Raw genomic sequence first — 13,175 nt, forward strand, 5'->3', positions numbered from 1 at the left:
GTGTTTTGCACGGCACTACATTTGGAGAAAAGCCAACAGCACAAACACCTCATACTAGCATATGATTTGGACTCGTTTTTCAGCGACAGGATCTCAGTACCTGCAGTCACTGAGTCATGAACTCCTGTGTATCTCTAAGTATTCTAGAGTCAGATGAGTCCGTCTGTCTGACAAGCTTGGCTGAAACTGGTTCATGCAACAGGACAATGATCCCACGCGCAGCAGCAAATCTACAACAGTATGGCTGAAAAAGAAAATAATTTTTTTGTTTGTTTTTTTTAAATAAATGACCTATAAATTCATACTTTTTAATAATTGTAGCTTGATACAAGATATCCTTTGGTGGCTATTGCAGGTTTCTGTCCTCCCAGTATTACAAATCACCTTCTGCATCTTTTGTTTGTTTTTTTTCTTCTTCTCCTTCTTCAGGATCTGAACAAAAAGCAGACTCTGAAGGACTTGGAGTGTGCCATGCTGCTGCGTCACCACGAATCCACCCAGGAGCTGGAGTTCCGCCAGCTGAGTTTGGTGCAGCGTACGCGGGCCGAGCTGATCCGCACGCAACACCAGACGGAGCTCACCAACCAGATGGAGTATAACAAGAGGCGTGAGCAAGAGCTGCGTCAGAAACACGCCGTGGAGGTCCGCCAACAGCCCAAGAGCCTCAAAGTGAGTGACAGCACCCAGAGCCAGGGGTCTCCCGAGGAGGGAAAGAGCGAGCCGACAGAGGGGCCGAGCGGCAGCTGGGACAGCGAGGGAGGGGGGGAGGAGCTAGAGGAAGAAAAGGAGAGCGAGGTGGCGGCGAAGGAGGTGTATGATGTTGGGGATGAGCTTGATGGAGTAGTAGATGATGAAGATGAAGTTTTTAGCAGAGGGGTAGATGAGGTGGAGGGTGTGCGTGTCGCTGTGGCTGAGGGGAAGGACGAGGTAGACGAGGAGGGAAGTAAATCAGAAGATGTAGTTGAGTGGAAAGTCGGTGAAGAGGAGACAGAAGTCAGGGAAGTAGAAGGAGTGCAGTGGGAGTACGAAGAGGATCATGGTAACTCTGCACGCATAGAGACCGAAGAAGAAGAAGAAGAAGAGGGCAGGGGTGTAGCTGACGGTTGTCCGTCGGAGCTCATCTTGTCCTCGTCCCCAGAAAAGAGGCGGCTGCGTGAGCGAGACATCGATGAGTTGTCAGAGTTTTACTTCCCTGACGCCTCTGAGGAGCTGGAGCCCATACCCGTCTCACCCCCACCCGCACCCCCTGCCCAGACTTCTCTCCCCTCACTCTTCTCTCACGGCATCTGCCTCCTCCTCTCCCTCTCTGTCGCTGCGCAGCCTTCCAACCTCACTTTGCTGCTGCTCTCCATCTTCCTCCTCTCCCTCCGCCGCTCTCCACCCCTGCCCTCGGTGGCATCCGTTCTCCTCTCTGCTGAGCTCGCCTTCTTGGCGCTCTTCTTCTCGTACCTTTTCCTTCGTTCCTGCTGTTCTCTGTCGCTTTCCACCTACCTGACTCTCAGCCTCTGGGCCAATGGCCTCTTCAGTTTAGGGCTCTCCATCAGTTTGGGGATTTATTACATCCCCATTATTTTCATCTCAGCCTCCTTCCTCAGCTCTCCCTCCATTTTCCTTTCCCTCTATTTGATCGTGGTCCTGATTGTCAGGCCAGCCCGTGATTTCTTCCAGCTCGCGCCCCGCAAAGTCAACCGCCTCTGCATGCGCGTCCTCTTCCGCCTGCCTCGGCCACTGTTTGCCATGTGCCAGTCGGTGCTGGGCGGTATGGCTGAGCGTAACCTTTATGAGATGTTTCCTAAAGCAGGCCGCAACTGGGGCGTTCGCCAGTCCAAAATCCCAGTTCCACTAAAGAGCCTGGCCTTGGAGTATCAGGCTCAATGCAGGAGCACCTCTCTTGTAGCCAAGGGCCTGCTGTGGGTGAAGCGTTTCGGCAGACGCCCCCTCGGCATCTTGGCAGATCTAGCTAACTCGGTAGTGCTAAAACTAGCCCGGCAGGTCGTTAAAAAGCTGCCGCTCAGGGTCAGGATAAAACTCCAAACCCTTGGCATCTTGAAAAAGGAAATTCCAAGCAGGTTACCGCGCCTGCTGCCCCGGGAGGTCAGAGAGAGGAGACAGAGGGAGAGGAGGAGGAGAGAGAGGGAGAGACAGAGGAGGGAAGAGAGGGAGAGGATGTTTCGTGAGGAGACGAGGTGGGAGTGTGGATTGAGACGAACTTCATCGGGACGGTTTGTCAAGGGGAAAATTCGGCCGTGGAGATAGCAAGAGTGAGACATGTCGGGAACATTTTGGTGTGAGATTGTGTGAATGTGTGTGTGCGAGCGTGCGTGTGTGTGCACGCCATTGTGCAGCCATTCATTGCGTGTTTGGGCCACATTGTCTCCTTTGTTACTCAAACTGGTCACATTTTTAAAGATGAGCCGTATTTAACCCACACACTCGTATGCACACAGAGGTTTGTGTGCGCTGGCTCCAGAAGCGTGTGTGTGCGCGCACGCACATAACAAGCCATATTACTGAATGAGCTGGCTCGAGCAACTTGAACAAGCTGTCGAACCCACAGTTGCTGAATGAAACCCAGTGAAGTTTTAATATTTCATTATTTTTGCTTTTTGTAAAAGTTCCTTTAGAAGTTTCTTTAATTTTTATTATTTTGCTCTTAATTTGTAAGACAGATATTTTTTTTTTATGGTTATTTTTGAGACCATTTTTTGTGCAATCTTTTGTTCTTCTTCATAGTTGTCTTACTTCACAGGGTGCGCTGTTTCCTCAGTGCTTCGAACAAATATTAGAGTGTTATGTAGCTCAACGGCTGTAATATCTCTCCCCAAAGCACAAAGTACTGTGAAAATGAAAGATCGTCAATGATTTCACTAACATCAGCCTGAACACTAGCTCTCAGCCGACTGAAAAGTGCAATAAACCGCTGAGTGGTGACGTCTCGGACCATCGTGAGAGCAGAGAGGAATAATTATTAATATTTTGGTCTTAAATGATTAAGTATGGGGCCATTTAGCTGGAACAAAAAACATATTCAGTTGATCTAGAATACGTTTATACATTATTATTATTATTATTATTATTATTATTATACATGCAGCTAGTGAATACATCATCTAGATTCTAGTTGGATATTATGACTATTATGTTTTATTGCATGTTGTGCAATAATCTTGTTATGATTTACCATGTAAACATTTCGCTCGTAGTAATGGAATAAGAAGTGCCTGCTTTCAAGAGTCTGTTGTGAAGTGATATCCTAAATCTATAGCGGAAACATGAGGAATCAGGATAATCAGGATATGTTTTTGCATAGTGAAAGTATAAGAAACTGTTTAATATTTCAATGTAACTCATTTAATATGAAGCCATATAGACAATCTTTTGAGGTAGAATTATAGTAAAAAGATTGAAACTACTGAATGTGAAAAATGAGGCTGAGCAGGTCGAATGAAGAGAAGGCAGATATCTGATTCTATCAATATTTTGTTTTGCACTGTGTTGAAAGGTATTAAAGAAATACAAATATCTATGAAAAGATCGTTTCAATTTTAGCTCGTGAAGCTTAAAAAATACACCCATCGCAACTCCACTTCACCCGGCCTACGGGTTCAGCAAACCCAAAGATAATCGGACAAGCTGAAAACCAAAATGTTTGAGCCTTTTAAAAAAAAAAAAAAAGACTGAAATGATAAGGAAATGAACTTTCTGATCAGTCAGTTCATCATTTCAGCTCAGCGTCAGTCAGACCAAAAGAAACCCACGGTTAATTCTGCTGTTTGTGTCTCTGCTAAACGCCAAAATCCTTTGAGTTCATGTAAATGAAGCCGGAGCAAATTCGTAAAATGCGTTAGCGCTTAAAAAGGCAGGAATAAAGAGCTTTGTTTGTGTCGCCACATGTGAGCTGTTTTTGTGGAGGGACGGTACTGAGTAGGAAAGCTCAGTCTTAACTGTATTTTCACCCAAAGAAAAGGAAAAAATGTGTTTTGGGTTTTTTTGTTGTTGTTTTTTTGCATCTTGCAATTCGAGCTTTAAAAGAAAAGTTTCAATCAATGTTTTATTTGAATGTAACTTGTTCCTTTTGTGTATGTTTACATGTCTGCATTCTGTTTTGTTGTGACACTGAGTGTTTCCACAGAGTTATATCACCTTGAGTTTTTTTTTAATATATATATTTAATTAATGCAGTATTTATAAGAGCAGTGCTGCATTGTGTTGGGCAGACATTTCGTCATCCTTTTATTCTCATTTTAGCTGCATGAGTGTTGGCATACTGTACAGCCGTGTGCTCGCAAGCATAGAGAAACATTTTGTCATACACAAAAATAAATTCTTTTGTGTTCAAATCATTGTCTTGTTTGTTTTTGATTTTTTTTTTTTGTTTCCATTATTATCATGTCTCCATTTGCTTACTTTCTTCCTTATCTCACTGCCCAAAGAATCCTTTTTACCTTTTTGTTCATTCCTCCTGTATCATCACACATTCCTGTTGTCGTCTGTCGTCCCCTTTTTGCCCCATTTATAAGCCACCAAAAACATTATTACCAAGTATAAACATAAAATTGTGATTATGACTTGCAAATATTTATGGGATTAAATGGCGATCGTCTGATTCGACCTGACCCAGATTATGCTCGAGGTCTGGGCCGTTTGTTTAACAGCAGAGTATTGATCAGGTTTTAGTGAAATGAGATCAGTCTTTCTTGGACATGACTCGTTAGTTTGTGCAGTACATGAAAACAACTCTTGATTTATTATCGCCTGACAAATATACATAAAGGCTCATTCTTAAGAATAAACATCAGATTAAAGGTCCTAGAAAGTGTTTTTACATATATACATTTATATACAGTGCTTTACAAATGTATCAGGCTGCCTGTCATTAAAACAAAACAACTTTAAGTCCATCAAAACGTGTTTAAAAATTACTGAATTGATGTTGTTATACACAGAAATTTGAGTCGCCACACCGGATGCGTCTCCGAGAAGTCTGAAATTAATCAAGCATAACATTTAACCACTTAAAAGAAATTTGGCACCTTAATTAAACAATAATGTGCTTTACTATTAACTCCTGCCTTTTTCTTTTGAGTAGAATTAAAAATGGATAGCAAAATAATTATATTTTAGCATTTAAAAATATTCATTTGCATTAAAGAGCTCACACATAGGGATGATTAACAGTTACAGGACCAGATCAGGTCACCACAAAATGTTAGGTTATGACAGCAAAACCTTTTCCTACCTATTTAGAACGTGTATTTTACATTATTTATTTAAGTTGCATGCGTTCATGCTTTGCCTTGGATCAGTGTATTACATTTTCCTTGCACACAGCCTTTAACTTTGCCCCAGTAAGTCATCGGCCAACGTGATGCTTTAATCTATTTCTCAGTACACTAAAAATAAACTAGTTCCTTGGACTTTTGAGCAGACTGTGTACTGTGTGTTTCGTCCAGCTGCTGGTTTATGTGAGCACCTGAAAAAGTTCACAGCGATTGTGTAAAATCACCAAAGCAGGGCTTAAACTTTGCTGCTCCCTCGGACCCTTCTGATTTCAAGCACTTTCTTCAGAGGGAAATAATATTGACATAAGCAACAAGAAAAGGTAAATTTATTTAAATAAAAGAAGCCAAGTCATCTCATTAAGACCATCGCAGAGCTTTGACTACACTGGAATTAAGTAGGACTTCCTTATATGTTTATTTAAATGTTATAAATCCAACCTCTTAAATATAAATGTTAATCTAAGATGCAGACATTCATCATAAGAATGTGATTTTTAGACTCAGAATTTAGATGATGTGCGTTTTAACCATCCAACAAGTCTTCATAAACGGTAAATCTCCAACATGTGTTTTCATGACAAAGGACATTTCCTTATGTGGCCGTGATGGTGTCATCCAACAGTTCAGCAGGTGTTTACACTTTAAATATGTAAAATGTTTGACACGTCTGTCACATCTGTCAGCGTGATCATTTCTACAATCAATAGGAGCACTTTAGCCGAGCTGCTTCCATCTTTCTTCTGTCTCCTTCAGTCCAAAGAGCTTCAGATCAAGCGTCAGTTCCAGGACACCTGCAAGATCCAAACCCGCCAGTACAAGGCCCTGCGCAACCACCTGCTGGAGAACACGCCCAAATCGGACCACAAGGCCGTGCTGAAGCGGCTGAAGGATGAGCAGACTCGTAAGCTGGCCATCCTGGCCGAGCAGTATGACCACTCCATCAATGACATGCTGTCCACACAAGCTGTGAGTAAGGCAAGGAGACGTCGTTCACTTCACACTCGCACCACACCACCAGCACCACTGCTGTGCCTGGCTTGGGGGATCTTCCTGTCTACCTGCCCGCCAACCAACCACCTCCTGGTCCCTCAGTGTTAATTAAATTTTGTAGCTTGTGATCTGTCCTGCTACCTGCCCCTGCAGTTAAACAGGTCCTTCCTCAAAAAAACATCCATTCAAAGTAGGAATATTGAAGAGAGGAAAAAGTGATGACAGCTTTGTGAGAGGTTCAGAAGATAAATGTTAGAGGTTCTGCTATAGCCATAAATTCAGGGCTCTTATTCAGCCACATAAGAGTGCTATAAACTCAGTTTATCTTTATCATTTTATATAAACGTATCACTTTTCCTAAACGGAGTGTAGTAATTGACTAAACTCTGAATCAATTTTAAGCCATATTGTGTAATTAGAGCAATAACTTCTAACTGGCACTTAGGTAAAAATCAGCTGTGCCAGGTCGTGTTTAATTTTTAATTGAGGCTGTTTGGTCAATGATGAATGTGTAATCAGCGGACCATAAAGTCAAGATGTTGCTGTTGTTGGACCACAGATGAACTGTTCCTTTATCATCACAGCAAATTATGAACCATGCACCAGTAAAATCATAACACAGTTAAACCACTAAACTTTCAGTCTGTGAATCAGTTCATCTAAAGTGTTTGAATAGTTTAGCCTACCCTGGGGAAATAAGAAAACCTGGGAGGCCCAACAAACAAGTGATGCCCTGGGACTCCTCAGCAGATCAGTCCGGCCATGGCCCAACAAGGTCTTTTTCCCACATGCAACACTGCAAAGATCCCACCTCTGCTGTGCTTTGTTTTCCACTTCACAGCTGCAGTGACTCCAGTTTAAGGAAAAAGAAGATAATTAAGTGAGGCTTAAATGCCCCATGAATCACAGCAGAACCTAACATAAAGTTTAAATGTAATTTAGACTGATTTAAACTGCTGAAGCCTGCGACCCGTTCTCTTGTACATATTAAGCAAGAAATGAGCTGATTGATAATAGACAGGTTCTATTTTTCACTGTGAAAGGTGCCCACATTTTCTAAGCCTGTGCCTCCTTAATCACTTTCAGACCATCCTGTAAAAGCTTCTCTCAGTCAGTCGCCGGCCTCTTAGTGTCGGAGTCATTCACATGTAAATCCTAAACTCCTAAATGAATGAAACAAAGTAAGAAGACGATGGGACGTAACAAAATGTCTCTTGGATAACATGATCCTCTGCGCTGCTTTAATTACCTCGATACGGAAGAGCGCCACGTCAGTCCGCTAAGCCAAATCCCCGCCGCCCTTGTTTGTTCTACTCATGCTGCGACTGCAGCTAAAGTCTGTTTGGGACGGTTTCCCAAACACTGATTAAACTTATAATCCAGAGGTCAGGAAAATATATATTTATCTGTCTGTCATCTGAAACATGAGCCAAACTATAAAACAGACATGACACACAGAGGTCGAAGCACTTCAACACTTTGAAGAAAATATTCTTTTATTGATTTATTTTGGAATATGTTGAATATGCACACACGCTTTTATTAACTTCCCAATCCTTTCCCCTTTTCTTTCCTTGCTCTTCTAACCTTATGAACACATGCAAAGTGATTCCACCTTCAGATCTCTCTTGGTTTGTTTTTTCCACTTAAACACTCCTTTTTCTCTTCCTCTTAGCTTCGACTGGATGAGACGCAGGAAGCGGAGTACAAGGTGTTGCGGATGCAGCTGCAGCAGGAGCTGGAGTTGCTTAACGCCTACCAGAGCAAGATCAAGATCCACACGGACACGCAGCACGAGAGAGAAGTCAAGGATCTGGAGCAGAGGGTGTCCATCCGCCGGGCCCTGCTGGAACAGAGGGTTAGAGCCTTTTGTCACTCGTGTTCAAAGTAAAGCTTCTTAGAATAAAGTGCAAGGACCTCAAACAAGCAAACAGAGAAGATCCCAGACAGGTGTAGCTCATCTTTTCACTAGCACATTGAATGATAAATAACAGTCGCTGACGACTCCAAGAGGGCAAGATGTTTTTGGTGTCCGTCATCCAAAGTTCTCCTACAGGCCACATTTGGCCTCGACTTGTGCCCCTCCCTGATGCGTAGTCTTGTTGTCTCGGTTTAGCCACCTTGCACGGGCCAAAATTCAGGCATGTCAGGACTTTTGAGTCACATCTGAGCCAAACGTAGCAAATAAGTGCCAAAAATAGTCCAGATTAGGCTCAGATCTGTCTGCTGTCTGGGCACCTTTAACACAGTGTCCCCCTGCAAGCTGTTTTTGGAGCTTTATTTAATGACATAGACCTCTGTCTGTTCTTCTATGGAAAGTGGAAAGAGGTTGTTGTTTGTTTTTTTTAGCTGGAAATAATGGAGGATTGTGTAGCTATTAGTTAACAGTTACAATCTAACGCCTACAGTTCCTCGTCACTTTTATTGATATCTCACAATGACATCTGGGCAGCTCTGTCTACGAAGGATGATGATAAAAAGCTCTCCATGTCCTCAGACTGACTGAAGAATCATAGACTGTACATAAAAGATGGATGTAGTCATCCAAAACAGGAATCCAGTGAAGATGTGTCTTAACCCTGCAGTCTTTATAACAACCAAAGAAATCTGTGGATAAATTACTCCAATTCTAACTTGACCTCATTAACTTCATTCCTGGTTAGTTTATGGTCTGAATCGCTACTTTTAAGTACTTTGTTTTTATTAATGCAATGATTGCACATGCGTTTTTTGTTAATGTTTTGTTAGATCGAGGAGGAGATGCTGTCCCTGCAGAACGAGCGCTCAGAGCGTATCCGCACCCTCCTGGAACGGCAGGCCAGCGAGATCGAGGCGTTTGATGCAGAGAGCCTACGTCTGGGTTTTAGCAACATGGCGCTGACCGGCATTCCCAGCGAAGCCTACCCCAAGCAGGGCTACTCCAACGTGCCGCCCTCCAGCTCCCGCTCAGCTGGCCACTGGAGTCACGGCATCCACCCGCAGAATGTGCCCTCGCAGCAGCTCTCCCGCCGCAGCCACAACAGCAGCGGCGGCGGGGATCGCAGGGGCGAGTCCTCCTCTTCCTCGCACGGCCTGGGCATGGCCCTGGGGCTGGGCCGGGAGGGGAGGGAGATGCACCACTCGTCGCGCTCTTCCGCCTCTTCTTCCTCCTCCTCCTCCTCCTCGTCTTCCTCCCACCACCAGCGACACCACCTACCCCAGCACTACCACCACCAGAGCACGCCACAGCTCTACCGCGAGCGGGAGAGGGATCGAGATAGGGAGCGGGAGAAGGAGAGGGAGCGGGAGTGGGCCGGAGTGCGGGGCTCCGGCGGCGACCTGGCCCACCCACACCCCCTGCCCTTCTCCCATCACCTGCCCTCGCGCTCCTCCTCTCAGTCCCTGGCGATGCTGCCTCCCCCGCCCCCTGCCCCTCCCTCCATCTCCGGGCCGTCCTCCTCCTCTTCTTCTTCCTCCTCCTCGCAGGGGGGGATTTATGTCGGAGGTGGAGGCGGCGGTGGCAGCGGGCTGGCAGTGCGCGGCGCCCCCAGCCTGATGGCCCTGAGAAACAGCCCCCAACCTCTGAGGAGAACGGCGTCCGGCGGGGGGCCAGGAGGTGCTGGGGGTAGCGACGGCGTCCTGAGCCGAAGCACCTCAGTCACTTCGCACATCTCCAACGGCTCCCACCTCTCCTACTCTTAGACAGCAGGCGTTAAAACAGCAGAGAGCCCGATAGGAAGAAGGGTGGGAGTGATTTAGGAAGGTAGCTATCACAGGCTGCATCTCAATACTCTCAGCTTGCCACCTTTCTTTCTTTCCTTCCTGGGCTGATCTCAATTCTAAACTCTTAACACAAAGGATTTAGGGACGTCGCTATTTTCTCTAAACGCACAGAAGGTCAAAGAGATCAGAAGCAAAGAAAGGACAAACTGACATTATTGAGCTGCACCCTGCCTCTTTAGACTCAGGGTGGGTGGAGAGGTTTCCTTCCATTCCCACAAGTATCAAAGAGGAAGGGAGGGAGGAATGTAACCACCTGTAAAATCATTGGATTAGGGTGACATTAGGTAAAAAAAAAAAAAAGACACTTCTGTTTAATGTTTTTATCTTTGTATAAAAGTGAGATGAGGTGCGTGAAAGAGGGGACGATTAGCAATTTTTTCCCTGTATGTGTCCTCCTGGAACTGCACAGAGAGAGAGAGGGGGGATGGCAGCCATGTCTTCTTCTATGATATTCTTTGCTGGAATGGAGAAAGAGCGAGGACGAGGGAGGAAACGAGGGTGATGTTTTGTTGCTTGTGTGTGTACTCGTATGTAGTTCGTAGTAGTCCAGATATTATCCAGCAAGCGCCCATAAACTGGACGCGCCGAATGGGCAGAATGCAAGAAGAAAAATTAAGGGGGGGGTTACTCTAATTTCCAGACTTCTGGAGTTTGGAAAAACATTTTTTTATTGCTTTAAACGTTTACTTTTTTTGTTAATTTCTCTCTTTTTTTGTATTGTGTATTTAAAAGAAAAACCACACGCGTAAAAAAGTTGCTCAGAACGTCACCAATGCCTTTAAGGGGTTCTTAAAGGGATGTCGTGCCATCTGAATTTTTTTTTTTTTTTTAATTTGACGGCTGTGAGGTGATTCAAAGCCGAATACAAATAACACGGAATGTTTGTAAAGTTAAGAGACTCTTCTTCAAAAAAGAGATAAAAGAAAAAGGAAAAATGGGATGAGGAAAAATCTTTATGTGGAAATGTACAAATACATATGGAGAGAGGGGGGGGAAACACATAGCTTTCTGGCATCCATGACGTATTGAGTATCTAAACAACATAGGTGTCTATGGGAGTCACTCCAATTGCATGAGATAGATGTGCAAAAAAGAAAAAAGAAAAAAAAACATTTGTAAAAACATGACGAAACACATTTGAAATGTATCGTACCTGTCCCGAGTTTCACTGGCATTTAAAATCACTCGTCCCACATTTGGTTTGTTTTTGGATCTTTACTGTACATATTTATGGGAATATTAAAGAAAAAAACAATAAAAAAAACAATCATTTGGTTTTATAGAGTAACAAAGATAATGATAGTAATTTTGATATATTCAAAAACGACTATTGAATTTCAAGATTTAGAGTGACAGCTCCAATTGCATTTTCTATAGGTGTCAATATTACCATAACTAATCCTGATGTAAGTGTTGTTGTAATCATGTTCACGGTTATTTTTTTATTTTAATTTTTTTCTTGCGATAAGCAAAAAGGGCCCACTTTTGGCTGTGTAACAAAGAAACAAAAAAACACAAAAAAAGGTGATAAAAACTGTTGTCAGGTGTGGTGTGTTCAAGGTCTTAATGATTATTAATAAGGGATTATTGATAATTGTTAATGATTTATTTTGTATGTGTGTCAAGCGGTAAAGTCTAGTTATATTACCACTTCTTTCTTTTTTTTCATTTTTGGACTGAATTTCAGAGACACTCTTACAACAACACCCTGCTATTCACGTGAACACAGACCTCTTCTGGACTCTCATAGAGGAAAAAAAAATTGGCCACTGGAATGTAAACGCTGGTTTTCCTTTTTTATTTGTTTTCAGGGTAAAGTTGAGAATCTGACTGCTGAAGGGTGCAGCATGCAATCAGTATGTTTTAAAAAAAAAAAGAAAGTTTTAAAGTGTGCGGAGGAGGAAGTGAAAGGACGGGCCTCGACCGAGCTGCTGTGGAGGTGCGCCCTCTGGTGCCGGCACAGCAGCAGTGACAGCAGCAGCCCGTCCACACGGATCAATAAGACCCATCAGTGTTTGGTGTGACGCCCACAGAGGGTCTCGTGGGCGGACATTTACTTGAAGAAGATCAGAAATAACTTTTTTGTTTCTGTTTTTTTTTTAATTTTATTATTATTGTTACTTTATTTAAAAAAATGGAAAAAAGGATAATCACCCTGCTGTTTGTATGACTCAGAAACACCAGCTCAAGACAATTCCCTGTATAACCTACTACTTTATGCTTGGTTGGAATCTCAGTGCATGCATAAACTCCTTATATAAACTAAGACTGGTGGATTGGAGACGGCCGTTGTGTGTGGGGACATCAGTGTGACTGTGTTTTTAGACCGGCTGTCAGGGGTTTCGGTGAGAGGCAGGGGAGTCTCGGTTCCCGTGGCGAGCCCTGGATGAAGGAGAATGAGGATTGAACACATGCTCGGCGGTGCTTTGCAGAGATTTTGGGGGGAGGGTGTTGAAATTCTTATTAAATATTCAAGTCAAGCAATTCCAAGCTTGAGGAAGGAGAGGAATAAGGGTCTTAACACATGTACTGGAAAAGAAATGGGGTGCTTTAAAAAAGTAATTTAAAAAAAGATAATAAATTGATATTAACACATTAACTTGTCTTGATTTAATTTTTGGTTTTCACGTAACTTTTAAGTATCTGAAAAACGGGCCTAAATGATCTTAGTTTCAGTTTCTAAAGTGTGAATATTTTCTGTTTTTTAAGATATGGCAAAGAACATCTGTCAGTGTTTTTAAATATTTTTTAGGCAGTAGGGGGCTGAAAATATGGAGGACCAAAATTTAACTTTTGTTTTTAAATGACTGTAACTAAATTGGTATCATCAGTTAGTCTTTCAAATGACATGTTTTTATTTGCGTTTGAATTTACCCATTTATTTATTTAATGTTATTTATCAATGTATTTTTATTTTTTAAATAAAATCCAAGTTTTCAATGTAATTCCTATGTATCATTTTTCCAATTTTAATATTTACATTCTGCAGTTAGTCTTTATATAGAAAAAGCTCAGGTTTTTGCTGATCAACAAACCTTCTAGTGTAATGATGGCACTGTTTTTAAATTGGACAGACCATACATATATGTGTGTATGTATATAATATTATTACAAATATTTATTTGTAATAATATTTTGTTA

At 42.8% G+C, this 13,175-nt stretch overlaps 1 protein-coding gene across 2 annotated transcripts in view; it reads left to right on the plus strand.

The window, feature by feature from the left end:
* The window catches only part of taok2b (TAO kinase 2b), a 31,263-nt gene extending 18,630 nt beyond the window's left edge, over positions 1-12,633 (plus strand). Inside the window, exons 17-20 of one of the 2 annotated variants that reach the window (XM_004574611.3) lie at positions 430-669; positions 6,036-6,248; positions 7,948-8,130; positions 9,021-12,633. In XM_004574611.3, coding sequence (XP_004574668.3) covers positions 430-669; positions 6,036-6,248; positions 7,948-8,130; positions 9,021-9,953 — 1,569 coding nt within the window. In that variant the 3' untranslated portion in view covers positions 9,954-12,633. Of the gene's footprint in view, positions 1-429; positions 4,341-6,035; positions 6,249-7,947; positions 8,131-9,020 lie in introns of those variants that run through there. The other variant, XM_076887471.1, reaches the window with a different exon arrangement.
* The last annotated feature ends 542 nt before the right edge of the window (positions 12,634-13,175 follow it).

The sequence above is a fragment of the Maylandia zebra genome, linkage group LG8 (genome assembly GCF_041146795.1).
Source record: "Maylandia zebra isolate NMK-2024a linkage group LG8, Mzebra_GT3a, whole genome shotgun sequence".
NCBI classification, from domain to species: domain Eukaryota; kingdom Metazoa; phylum Chordata; class Actinopteri; order Cichliformes; family Cichlidae; genus Maylandia; species Maylandia zebra.